The sequence below is a fragment of the Drosophila obscura genome, unplaced genomic scaffold (genome assembly GCF_018151105.1).
Source record: "Drosophila obscura isolate BZ-5 IFL unplaced genomic scaffold, ASM1815110v1 contig_4, whole genome shotgun sequence".
Lineage (NCBI taxonomy): Eukaryota > Metazoa > Arthropoda > Insecta > Diptera > Drosophilidae > Drosophila > Drosophila obscura.
The window spans coordinates 7150411-7163465 of NW_024542828.1; the positions used below are offsets into that span (position 1 = coordinate 7150411).

The 13055-nt window shown below is 39.9% G+C and overlaps 2 protein-coding genes across 4 annotated transcripts; both read left to right on the forward strand.

Annotated features, from left to right (window-relative positions):
• The first annotated feature begins 1392 nt into the window (after positions 1–1392).
• On the forward strand, positions 1393–11401 carry LOC111065778 (protein Malvolio). Of its 3 annotated transcripts, none has more exons than XM_022354169.2 (12): positions 1393–1849; positions 4347–4587; positions 4651–4835; positions 4907–5071; positions 5146–5284; positions 6023–6178; positions 6244–6402; positions 6471–6916; positions 6980–7095; positions 7176–7267; positions 7521–7591; positions 9398–9752. In XM_022354169.2, exons 2-12 carry the CDS (start codon positions 4348–4350, stop codon positions 9477–9479), a joined length of 1851 nt encoding a protein of 616 aa, XP_022209861.2. In that variant the 5' UTR covers positions 1393–1849; position 4347; the 3' UTR covers positions 9480–9752. The 3 variants fall into 3 exon arrangements, with proteins under 3 accessions (XP_022209861.2, XP_022209860.2, XP_022209862.2); XM_022354168.2 differs by lacking the exon at positions 9398–9752 and adding an exon at positions 7916–8101; XM_022354170.2 differs by lacking the exon at positions 9398–9752 and adding an exon at positions 10599–11401 and having other exon boundaries at positions 1394–1849.
• A 517-nt stretch (positions 11402–11918) lies between these two features.
• Positions 11919–12818, forward strand: LOC111065814. The gene is made up of 3 exons (XM_022354236.2): positions 11919–12001; positions 12054–12528; positions 12585–12818. Exons 1-3 carry the CDS (start codon positions 11944–11946, stop codon positions 12778–12780), a joined length of 729 nt encoding a protein of 242 aa, XP_022209928.2. The 5' UTR covers positions 11919–11943; the 3' UTR covers positions 12781–12818.
• The last annotated feature ends 237 nt before the right edge of the window (positions 12819–13055 follow it).

A 13055-nucleotide genomic window follows, 5' to 3' on the forward strand; every position in this document is an offset into this window, starting at 1 on the left:
GTCACAACAGAAAAGTCTGCTCTTTTGATAAAGAAATAATACTTAATAAAGTTTATCAATAACGAATATGATTATTTTAGGAATGGCTCTCAGAGTCACGACTGCAACTCTAAGTAGGTTTGGGGTAGGGCCTCATCTCAAGGCTCTTGAATAAAGTACCCTTTCTTATCTTTTTGCTGGAACCAAACTCGACCCAAGCTGTAAACACTTGGAATACTTATGTACTTCCAATTGCTGTAATGGCGTACTGTTATACTTTTCTGTAATGAATCATATCATTTATGGTGCAGTGGCGGCTGGACAAAGGGAATGAGAACTTTGCATTGTGCTGATTAGTCAGGTTTTTTTTTTTAAAGAACAAGCCATATTTCCATAGCATAGACACGGCGACGGGGCACTTAGCTTATCACAAATATTGGCGTCGGATGGCAATCTGAACAAATGTCAGACCAAATCAAAAATCGTGCAACCGATAAAATTGATTTATAAATTGAATTTGGCTTTTAGAGGGTATTAAGATAAAGTGTGCGTGTTGGAGGCAACGTTGGAAATGCTGCATTGGGAGGTTGTCTGTCAACTTAAATGATTGTGTGGGGCAGGTAAGGGGTCTAAATCTCGTAATTATATACGTGTAGGCTAACAGTAAACCTGTGGTTAAAAATAAAACAGACAGCCAGAGAGAATAGTTGCTGCCCCTACGGCGAAGCGTACGTCATGGGGTGTGGGCATGAATCTGCTGAGGGTCCTGAGGTATTATCAAAAAATCCCCCATCAAAAAAACGCTCTAGACAACCGTGGTGGGCACGGCACGTTCTCTCGCCCTGCCCTCTCTCTGTCCATCGGTGCTGTAATCAGCAAAACATAAGCCTCGCGAGCGAGCCCGCCGGCGGCCAGTGAGAGAAGAGGCAGTAGTGTATTTCGAATAAATAGCGGCTACAGTTAAGCGACAGCATTCGTCAATCAGCGGTGATCGTGTTGAGCGGAGTCAGAAGCGCGCAACATTCGTTTTGAAACGGCAGAGTGTTTGAAACGATAAGGTACTAAAAATTTTCAAAAACTGCGGACTGGTGCTGCCACTTTGCACGAAAAATACCAAAAAGGAGTAGATGTGTGCGTGCGTAAGTGGAAGCAGCTGCTTGCAAGGATTAACCCATTGTCGTACAGTGGGTAAACGCAGGAATTTCGGGAAACTTGCAAAATTATAGCGCCGTTCAGGTGAAAGATATCGTGGTCATTTCTTTTTTATCTACAAGATCTACAAGAAGAACTTACCAACAGTACTGTGTCACGCCGTTTAACTCATGTTTAAATAGAGGGGGATTAAGTGGGTTAAGTTCGTTCATGATTTATGGTATCTCGGTATATTTCAGCAAGTGTTGGTATATTTTATCGGTCCACACGCAGCTGGTTTGGTTGAAAGAATATATGTTATTAAACAAGAAAGAGGCGGTGGCATAAGGGGAGGCAGGCATTAAACCGAAACTGCATGTCACGTCGTTGGTGTGGTGGCCGCCAGATACTCGTCAATTGCCGTTAAATAAGTCAACAATTGGAATCTGAAGCAGACTCCTCCGCTGGCACTGACTGTGCTGTGCTGCTTGCCTGCATCTGCTTGCTGGTGTTCAACGTCACCGAATTCGTAAATTGTTCCACGAGCGGGATAAATGAACGGAATGAGTGAAATGTTCATAAAATGCATATAAGTGCTGTGTCGTCTTCATTCTGTGCTCTTTTTGTGTGTGTGATATAATAAAGGCAAACACAACGGCTGCTTTAATTATTTACCAGACCAATACTTTAATTTTCGTCGCTGCCATCCATCCCGCACCAAAACAACAAGCTGTTGCAAGTAAGCCAAATAGTCTTTCAATTAAAACTAATTATCTGCTAGGAAATGGTGTTAACCTGAAATATTCAATAATTTACATTATGCTTATCTTTTTGGCCATCATCTCTCTCTCTATTTTTTATGTTGTGAGTGAACAAAGCAGTGTGAGTGTGTCGTGTGTGTGTGTGTGTGTGTGAGTGCGCACGCAGGTGTGTGCCAATAACAAAACGTGGAGCCCAAGGTTTATTTTGGGCAGGGTGAGGATTTTTAAACATTCCTCACAGAGTGAGAAAGAGTGATAAATATTAAGTTGTGAAGGATGCTGGTTCTAGAGTTTGAGTCAAAGATAAGCCACCATGTTGAGATCTCTCTCTGGGAAGACCCTAACTTATCAACTATCACTGCTCAAACTTATTGAGGCTCTTAAACAATTGTTTTTCTGTGATAAGAAAACGACTTTTAAAATGGTAATTCCTCAACAATGGGGAAAATATTGCCAGTGCTCGTGCAATCGTACTCAAAAACAGCTCTCGCGCATTACTTTAGGAACTAAAACCGAATAATTACTGTTTAAAAAAAGCAGTTAACACATTGCTAGTGGAAAACTGCTTATAGCTAAAGTAATTTAAAGGTTGTTATCATAATTTATTTATTTTCGCTTACATTGTCGGTTGTTTTGTTGTCTGCTAAAAATAGTATTGCTGATTTTTTTTTGCATTTTCCGCTGATTGAACAAATTGCTACGCAGTTTTTTAAAATATTTTTTGTTTTGAACAGCAAATAAGCGACATTTATTTGACGAGGACAAAGACGAAAACACACAAAAAATAAACAAGAAATGCAGGGACCGACGCTTTAGATACCCTTGTACCCTTGATTGTTCCTGTATCAGGCATTAGGTTATAATATATCTCAAAGTCATGTTTGACTTATACGATTTTACTATAATTATAACGTTTGGTCGGCTTTTCCTAAGAAACCAAAGTGCACCAGCAAAATATTTACCCGTATAACTTGCCACATCATAACACCCCCTCTTTCAAGGGTATACAAATATGGAAAATTCAATTGATGTGGTATTTAATGTAGAGGATTCCTTTGTTTATTTCGGGTATACAAGAGCATTTCTTTTGCAGTTATCAGAATTTATGACTTGTGATATGAACCATCGGGAAACTAGCAACATTTTCGACCCAACAATATTAATTTCCGCTTGCCGAACACGTAGCTAAAATATATACATATCATATCAAAATACATAGACTCGTACTATATGAGGGTGAGTGGTAGTATGGCATACATATTTCTGTGTATGGAGGAGACACGCACATCTGGGTAAACACAACCGATTAAATAAATGTTGTGACAAATACAACGTATTCCAATGAACCAGACAACGAAACCAGCAGTTGGATTCGTTACAATTTGACTTAAATCTTGACCATAGATAGAAGCTAATTGGCCATTAATGGCGATATCTTGATATGACCAAACTCTGTGTACAGTATATGTAAGGCCTCTACTTAATTAGACATCGACTAATGCTCTCCGGAGTCTTTGTCTTGCTCTGTCCGTCTCCAATGAGGCGATGTGGAAAGCACCAGCAGCAGCAGCAGCAGCAACTGCACAGCAGTGGCAGAAGAGGCGGCCAGACGAGAGTGCCTGTCAAGGTGAACCAGCTGATGGTATTTCCAACCTGCTGGAGGGAACAATATCTTTTCAAGAGCTCTCCATAATACAGTTATGTAAATATGCACACACTCGTACATGTATAATGTACTTGTAATCACTTTTTATCAGATATACATATGTACATATGGACAAAGTTATAAGCAGGTCAATAGACTGATTTTTGTCGCACTTGCAACTGGATATTTGTTGCAAAAAAAGCAACAAATCAAACAAAATTACAGACTCGAAATGAATTTACAGACTCTTAGAAATGATTCACAAGGCCTGTGGCCTTGGTGTTATTTCCTCATCTCGTACATACTATATGAACATATACTATATACAGTAATTCTGTAGCAGCGTTATCAATGAGACGAAACAAGTGAAAAATCCGTAAAGCTGTATATTTCTTTTTTATTGTCACATACACATGTATACTAGTATTTATATACGTACATATGTTTAGCGGAAAATCGTTATACTTTTTGGATGATCACTTTTTTGCGCTGTCCAAATGAAATGAAATATGGCTGCTGCTGTTATGGCTGCAGAAATCACAGTCGGAGATAATTATATTTTCTAACTTTGTGTTTGTTTTTCGCATTACGATAATGCTAATTGAGGCAGAGATCAGACAGATGCTTAATTAAATGGAAATTGTGTGTGAATGGCAGGCGCAACAATCACACATTGAATATATTCACTCGTATGTATAATTAAACATAGAGCATTTGATGGGCAGTCAAAGCAATAGAAGCAGAATCGAACAATAGATAGCCACAATAGATACATATACATATATGAATAAACTATTAAGGGCTGACTATATTCTTGCCATTTTTTGCAGCATGTCTACGAATGAGACCTATCACAAGAACGTTGAGCCGGGTGCCGGTGGCGATGGGCCAAGCGGATCGAGTGGGAGTGGGACTGGGAATGGCAGTAATGGCGGAGCAGCAGGAAGCAGCCATACCAATCAATTGCACCACCAGCAGATACTCAATGAAACCACATATCTGAAACCCGGCGCCAAGCAAGCCTATTTCAGCGATGAAAAGGTCCTCATACCCGAAGATGATCGCACAAATGTAAGTCTACAAAGAAGATACAAAGAAAACTAGAACTAACAGAACTTGACCTTCCGCTTCAAGATTGGTTTCAGCTTTCGCAAGCTGTGGGCCTTCACGGGACCCGGTTTTCTCATGTCCATTGCATATCTAGATCCCGGCAACATCGAATCCGATTTGCAGTCGGGCGCCGCCGCCAAGTACAAAATCTTGTGGGTCTTGCTGTGGGCCACCGTCTTGGGTCTGCTCATGCAACGCTTGGCTGCAAGGTGAGTGGCTGGCTGCTCTCTCTCTCTCTCTCCGAAAGTATCTTTAATTTATAATCATTAAATTTGCTCAGGCTGGGTGTGGTAACGGGCTTGCATCTGGCTGAAATGTGCTATCGCCAGTACAAGCGTTTGCCCCGTTGGATACTCTGGATCATGATTGAGATAGCCATCATTGGATCCGATATGCAGGAGGTAATTGGCACGGCCATTGCCATATATCTGCTATCGAATAAAGCGTAAGATACGATGTTGCTCCAAGATGAATCTATAATTAAAATTATAATTCCCCTTTTTTCTTTGTTTGCTGTAGTGTGCCTTTGTGGGGTGGTGTATTGATCACCATTGTTGACACGTTCACGTTCCTGTTTCTGGATAAATACGGTTTGCGTAAGCTGGAGTTCCTATTTGGGCTCCTCATCACAGTCATGGCTGTCACATTTGGCTATGAGGTAAGCCCCCCCCAACAAAAAAATCCCCTAAATATCAAGTAGATTTATACAAAAAGAGCAAAAGTTCCCCTTCAGAGACACTCAATTGCCTGTCGGGCGTGCAAATAATAAAACACACAGACAGCAAACAAACAAAAATAACCCAAAACTAAATGTTGTGTGTGTCTGTGTCTGCTGCTGTTTTATCGTATTTTTTTTTGCGCAAAGCCATTGTCACGTAATTTGCAAATTACCGAATATCGCAGGGCGTTTTCGTGCTATTAATTGGAGCACCCAACAAACGGAAGCCCTTAAAACGAACCTATATAATTCAATTGGGGCTTACTTTCTTTTTGTCTCGTAAATCGGGAGACAGCAAGTCATATTTACTACCCAGACAAAGATAATAAGTAATTGTACTTGAGTCAGAACAAACCCCCGGAGATGATTAGATAAGCTTGCACTTGCACATTTCATTTCATTTCATGTGGCAGATGTGGAAGCACATGATGCTGCCCCCGGATATGACAAACAATACCACATGGGACAAGACAATTACAGGCCTTATCTGTTTGTTGTATAAGCCAAAATATTGTATGCTTATCCATGGGGACTTTATTCTGCGCCATCGAGAATCCAAATATATAATGAGCAAACACTTGTCTGGCATTTCGGGGGAATTTTTTGCCAAGTAGATTTGTGGGAAAAACACACACCCAAAGCATTCACTAATCCAATGTTTATTTCCAATCCTCTTAGTACATTGTCTCTGCACCCAATCAAGTGGAGGTACTCGAGGGTATGTTTGTGCCCTGGTGCTCTGACTGCAATTCGAATGTGCTGCTACAGGCAGTGGGTGTTGTGGGAGCTGTCATCATGCCACACAATCTGTACTTGCACTCGGCTTTGGTCAAGGTAAGATCTAAATCCCAATCTCTCAGTGAACATTTAATTCATAGATTTTCGGTTTTCATTTACAGTCCCGCGATATAGATCGTCGCCAGCCAAAGAAAGTGAGCGAAGCGAATTTCTACTTCTTCATTGAGGCCTCCGTGGCTTTGTTTGTGTCGTTCATCATCAATCTGTTTGTGGTGTCCGTCTTTGCCCATGGCATGTATGGCAAGACCAATAGGGATGTGGTAAGTGCAATCACTTTGTTCCGCATCTTAACGACTTAATCATGGATTCACTCTCGTTATTTTGTTAGCTCGAAATCTGCACCAACAAATCAATGTACGAGGATGCCAAAGTGTCGTTTGTGGACAGCCAGAATGGCACGGCCATCATCGATGCGGATCTGTACAAGGGCGGCCTCTTTCTCGGCTGCACTTTCGGTGCTGTGGCCATGTACATTTGGGGCGTGGGTATACTGGCCGCTGGCCAGAGCTCCACCATGACTGGCACATATGCGGGTCAGTTCTCGATGGAGGGTTTCCTCAATCTGCAGTGGCCGCGCTGGTGTCGCGTGCTGGTCACGCGCTGCATTGCCATCATCCCAACATTCTGCCTGGCCATGTTCAGCCAAATGGAGGATCTAACCAACATGAATGACATACTGAATGCGGTGATGTCACTGCAGTTGCCCTTCGCTGCAATACCCACCATAGCGTTTACCTCATGTGCGGCAATTATGGGAGAGTTTGTCAATGGAGTGTAAGTGTCGCCTCGATATACGCTTTCTCCTGGATTTATTTCACTATTTTTTTGTACTTTCAGGGGAAACAAAATCGTTTCTATCTGTCTGACGATTGTGGTAATTGGCGTAAATCTGTACTTTGTGATTGTACAAGTGGAGAAAATGCAGATCGAAGGCGGTCTGCTGGCTGTTGTTTGTAAGTAGTCGTAAATCGTTAATCTTACCGCATTTGGAACTTGCTAATGATTGACGTTTTTTTTCTCTTTTGTATTGCAGGCATATTTGCCATTCTATATATACTATTTAATTTATATCTTGTGATACACATGGCCGCATGCATGGGCAATCAGCGTCTGATGAATAGTCGGGTGAGTACTCCACACACATAACAGGGCGGGCGGCACTTATCAATTGGTCTTAGGAAATCACAAATCACGCATCGCAAAAGATATCGTCCATCAACTGGACGCTCTGACATTATCAATTTACGTGACTCTGACCACCATATGCGGGTTTTTGGAGGCTTAGTTGTGGGGCTTATGCACTGTAGTTGGGCGTGTGGGGTGGGTGCCACTTCATCTACTGTTACTAAATGGTATTCTCTGTCTATCTGCTTTACAGTGGGTGCAGCGATTCGTGTTGCCAAGCCAGAACAGCTTTTCGATAAAGAATGCCAACTCAACGTATGCCAGGTATGTTCAAGAATATTTTCATCGCACGCACCGATGCGCACACACACACTCGACTCCACTCCACTCCACACCATCTCTCTCTCTATCTCGCTATATCTATCTCTCATGGAGAGCAATCTCTAGTCTAACCTTTCAGTAAACTATTCGATCTGCACTGAACTCCTCTGAATTGGCTTTAAATACTTCAAATTTAACTCTTTCTACCTGCTAATTAAACTCTTCTACTAATCGTTCATCTGGTTACGAACTCTCAAAAACTGAAACTAACATTTCGAAACATCTTTGCTATGCTCTCTCTCTCTCTCTTCTTTCGATTCTTCACAGTGATGTAACCTTAGTTGTAGGCGAATCAGCTACTAACAAAACGGTGAAAGGTCTTGAAACCGTTTCGGAGAAGGTTCCTAACTGAATCATTTTGGTGACTCATTATGGCTAACCTACCGCCCCCACACACACACACAAACGAACATACCCTTGTGATATTAACACTAAATCACACGCTTAACAACACTAACAAAGTACCTAATAGGGCTCTCCTCAACAACACTCTAGAATTTACGAGAATAAGGCATGTCTTTGGGGGGGATCTACGCTTGTACATACAGCATTTACCCCATCAATGGTGGGTTCCTATAGATTGTAAGAATATTGCTGGTAAGTCTGCACTGATTGCTTTATCAGGCATTTGTGGGGTATTATGTACTTTATAAGGCTTTTGGACGCTCAGCACGTTGAATAAAGTTTGCATTTATGGCTTCGAATTACTTGGAAAAGTCTTTAAATTTATTGTTGATTGGTCTCGGCTTTAAGTAGTAAGAGGAGCCCATTCTAAAACTGGAATCTGTTTGAGAAGAAGAAGGATAAAAGGGACGACGAATGTACATATAGTGGATGGCCAAAGAACTTGAAGGAAGACAATTGGAGATCTTCCATACCAAATATAATATTTTATATTTTTAAGTTTAAGAATAGTTATAGCTCTAAACATTCGCGGATTAGTTTTAATTTAAGGGTTTCCGGTTGGTCAATTGGTTAAAGGGTTATCAAAAGCACCGTGGACGTGGTACCCTCAACTTGAAAATTAATCACACAAATTTAACTAAAATATAAAACTAAAAATAAAAGATCTTAAAAATTTTTAAACTATTTTATTACACTCGACAATCCTGTTTTCTCTATATGTGTTTTGTGTTCTATCACTGTCTCTCTCTGTTCTCTCTCTCTCTTCATGTACTGTCTTATACTACACCCCACTCTTATACTCTGTGTCTACTACTGATACCGGATTGATTGATGTTTCCCATTCATTTTGTGGCTAATTGAAATGTACAAAAATTAAAAAAAAAACACAAAAAAACCATCCCAAAATATTCCAAATTGACATACACAAACAAACAAACATGCACACACGAAAAAAAACAAAACAAATTGTACTAAATATTCTATTTATGTGGAAATGGATTTTTTGGCATTGATACAAAACAATGAGAAAACGTTTTTCCAAAAATGATTGAATTTCTAAAGAATGGCCCAAAATATGCAAAATTTCAATGCAACATAAAATAAAACGAAAGAAAAATACTAAGTAATAATAAAAAAAAGCAATAGCAATTGATTTTGATTTTGGATCGCTTTGAGAACGCGTGCCATGAGAATTTCAATTAAAAATCCATTTTTGATTCCCCCGAAAATGTGCTGCCGGCCAAAATCTGATTTTCTCTCTTTGTTGGGGTCTCGCATCAACAACACATCTTCAAACTCTGGATCGGACCTTGTACCCACACACATGTACATATATGTATATAGCGAGCTGACTCTTAACGATAATGGAATCTCAAGAAACTCGATACAGAATCAGAATCTACCCCAACGAAGCCAACTAAGATAGATTTAAGCGTTAGAACCCATCCACACTCGATTTAAACGTAATTTCCGTGCACTCTTCTGTATGTAAATGTTGTAAAGAATTTATGCTCCTTCTCTATAAGTATTAGATGTTCTTTAATCTTTATATGTAGATTATTTATTAGATAAATTTGTACGTATTTGGTTGATATTAAAACTTTTGTATAAATCTGTATGCCTGCTGTACTCGATAATAGAGTCTATCTATCTATGTATTTATTAACTGTAGCAACAAATAAATATTACAAATATTTTCCACTCCTATTGCCAGACAATAATAAATACGAAAAGTCGTCTTAGTGTTTGTTTTGCCTCTGTTATTAACTTTTAATTGTTTCTGTGTGTGATATCTTATTGGAGTTGTTTGACTTTCTATGTTTTTTTCGTAACTATATTTGTGGGACTTCGAATGGAAGTTGCGGAAAGTGAAGGGTACATTGCGTAATGCGTACCTGTGTATTTAGTTTGTTGTGCAAATATATATCTGATCTACAAAGTATATGTAGAGCAATTGTTAGATCTAAATAAATATGTAGATTGAAAAGTAAAGTGTAGATTTTTCACTAGATATCTTTTAACATGTAAGAGGCGTAGAAATGATGTTAAATTTGTGGGTTATATATGTAAATGAGCCATTTCAACGATCAATTGGCAGATAGATAGAAATATCGATATAATTGATCGATACCAAAATAAATGGTTGCATTTTGATTAGTTGGATGGTCGAGATATTTGCTGAGAATAGGAATCCGTTGAAAGCCATAAAAAAATGTATAATTAGTTGAATTAAAAATCATAAATAAAAAAAAATCCAAAGGGAAATAGATTTGTTGGATAATATGTGAGCACAATCTGTATATCCATTTACGATTATATATATATTGTTGAATAAATAAAAAGATGGTTACAAACTTCAAACACATTTGATCATCTGAATTAAGAGCTGCAACCCTTTCGTTCACTTTTCTTTTATTTTCCTTAAATGATAAACGAGAGAGATAACCTTCCACCTGCGTACACTCATCGAACAGTCATTTTAATCTGCTTTTGCATACATCAATCATTCACATCATTCACTTATGTCTCCAAATATCCTTTGCAGGATTGCCACGAGCGGCGACCACGAAGCGGACGTCTTGGATGGCGAGGATGATGCGTAGCCATTACTGTGCTGCACTGATTCCGATGGCAGTGAGGAGGTTTGTTTCACCAACAGCAACAACAATGAGTTCGGGTGCCCCAGCAGCAACGTGAACGGCGGCCCTGGTCACCATGTGGTCATCAGCTAGCATTGGCATTTGAATTGGCATTCGGCTGCATGGTTGCCACAGCAGCAGCAGCAGCAGCAGCAGCAACAAACCACTCGACAATGGACACAATGTGGCAAAGTTCCCCTGGGCAACAGGCGGAATGGATTGGGTTTCATTGTGGCTTCGGGTATTATTTTTTAAAATGGTTCTCCAAGAGAACCGGGGATCAGTGTAAAACAATAACTAAATTCTACTTTTAATGCATACCAAAAGAGAAGAAAAGAAAAGACAAGACATGACCAGAAAAGCACATCCATAACAGATCATCCTTGTTCGAAATTGTCAAATGATCGAAAAACACTTTAAATGAATGCTAATAATCATAAAGTCTATTGATAATAGGGCTGTGAAATTAACTGAGCGTATATCGAACCACATGTGTTGTCTAATCGTGTGTGTAAATTTATCTGTAGAAATGGCATACAATTTGTAGACCCTTTGGGAGAGCAAAGCAATTTATGTATTCGTATTCCTTATTTATTTTGTACTGTTTTACTTAAGAACTCTCTCCCTCTCTCTCTGTATGCAATGTTGCACCTTAGTCCATGGAGTTCCATGGACTCTCCTAGCTAGTTCATTCATTAAAATATATTTCAAAAATTGTTGTGTACAAAAATCACTATAAATAATAAACAAACAAAAATAATTGTATTCTATTAAGGATGATTTGATGATTTTTGGGAACTTGTTTAAGGGATTTGGGGAATTTATGAGATATAATTATGCTGGGATATCAGCTATGAATATATATAGAAATTATTTCCCAACAGATTCTGATTTTAAAAGTAAAACCTTACGTCAGAATTTGGGAGGTTACCTAATCCACTGCAAAAGCCTGCTGCATTCAACTAAGTATTCAATGTAATCGACACTTAATAGCCAATAGTTTAGCTAATAGCTTAATTGATGTGAAAGCGAAAAGCCTGAAAATTAAATGAGACATTCATTCAGCTTTTTGAATCGTTCGATCACCGCTGATGAGGTGTCAGCTGTCAGGTGTGGGCGTGGATTGGAACGATTGAATAGCCGCATCCAATTTGTATCTGAATGGATCCAGAGCTTAGGGAGCTATAAAAGGGGCTGGCTCGTTAGTTGCAAGCTCATCCCTTAATTAGCCGACAACAAGAACGAATCGTAATGAGGCTTACAATTTGCATTGGATGTCTAACGATAGCATTCGTCTGGGGACAGCTCCGTAAGTTTAAAGCGATCAACGGGAGTCACTAATTAAGTTGTCCAATTTATAGCTCCAGATATAGAGAAATGTCAGGCTGGAGATGCGATCTGCATTGCGCAAACTATCACCCACATCTTGCAGTCCCATCCCAAGGGAATAGCCGCCATAGGACTGGATGCTGTGGATGCCATTAGCTTTGAGAACGTGATCGTTAGCCGGCGGGAAACCTCAAAGTTGGACTTGAAATTCCATACCCTCACCGTGCGAGGCTTTGAGAACACAACAGTGCTGGATGCCAAGGGATTCGATGCAGAGATGCCACGTGTCTTCGAGCTGAGTGCCTTTACACCACTGCTGAGACTTGAGGGCGAGTACGAGACCCAAGGCATACTCCTAACGATGCCCATCCAGGGTCGGGGACAGGCGCTGGTTGAGCTAAAGGATTGCCAGCTTCGTTGCAAGGTGAGGGTTGTGGAAGAGCATCGTTTGGATGGCAAACACTATATGGAAATACCAAAGATCAAGTGTTTGGTGGATGTTCAGAGGTATGCGAAAGGGGTTTTAATTATTTCTGGCATCTTATTGGACTCTCCATTGGCAGCATGCACATAAACTTTGAGAATTTGTTCAACAACAAGGAGCTGAGTGACACCATGAATGATTTGGCCAACAACAATTGGTTTGAAATTTGGAAAACACTGCGAAAAGGCATCAATTCGGCATTGGATCAGGTGGCCGGCACGATACTTAGACGAGTGGCCAATAAATTGTCTTATGATGATTTCTTTCAAGTTTAGAATTAAATGTTGCCTTGAATAAATTAAAGATTGAGTAAAATATACATACCTGAGTCAATGTGGCCCGTCTTCACTTGCCTGGACACTGGGATATGTATAGATTTGTATTAACACAGCGACCTATAATGATAGAGCGCGTTTTGAAGAATGCTGCGAGTATTACAGGCGGCTGCTTAATCCAGATTAATGCGTGTATTTTATTACGTGGTATGGGTTAAAGCTCAAGTGGGCAAAGCTTTGGCGAGAGCTGCAATCGATTCTACAATGATAGTTTC

Bases quoted from the DNA above. Each gene is read 5' to 3' on its own strand.
- LOC111065814 (XM_022354236.2), top strand. From the start codon at position 11,944: ATGAGGCTTACAATTTGCATTGGATGTCTAACGATAGCATTCGTCTGG. The intron at 12,002-12,053 runs GTAAGTTTAAAG...TCCAATTTATAG, and splicing joins ATTCGTCTGGGGACAGCTCC to CTCCAGATATAGAGAAATGT. The intron at 12,529-12,584 runs GTATGCGAAAGG...CTCCATTGGCAG, and splicing joins TGTTTGGTGGATGTTCAGAG to CATGCACATAAACTTTGAGA.
- LOC111065778 (XM_022354168.2), top strand. From the start codon at position 4,348: ATGTCTACGAATGAGACCTATCACAAGAACGTTGAGCCGGGTGCCGGT. The intron at 6,403-6,470 runs GTAAGTGCAATC...TTATTTTGTTAG, and splicing joins GCAAGACCAATAGGGATGTG to CTCGAAATCTGCACCAACAA. The intron at 7,592-7,915 runs GTATGTTCAAGA...GATTCTTCACAG, and splicing joins GCCAACTCAACGTATGCCAG to TGATGTAACCTTAGTTGTAG.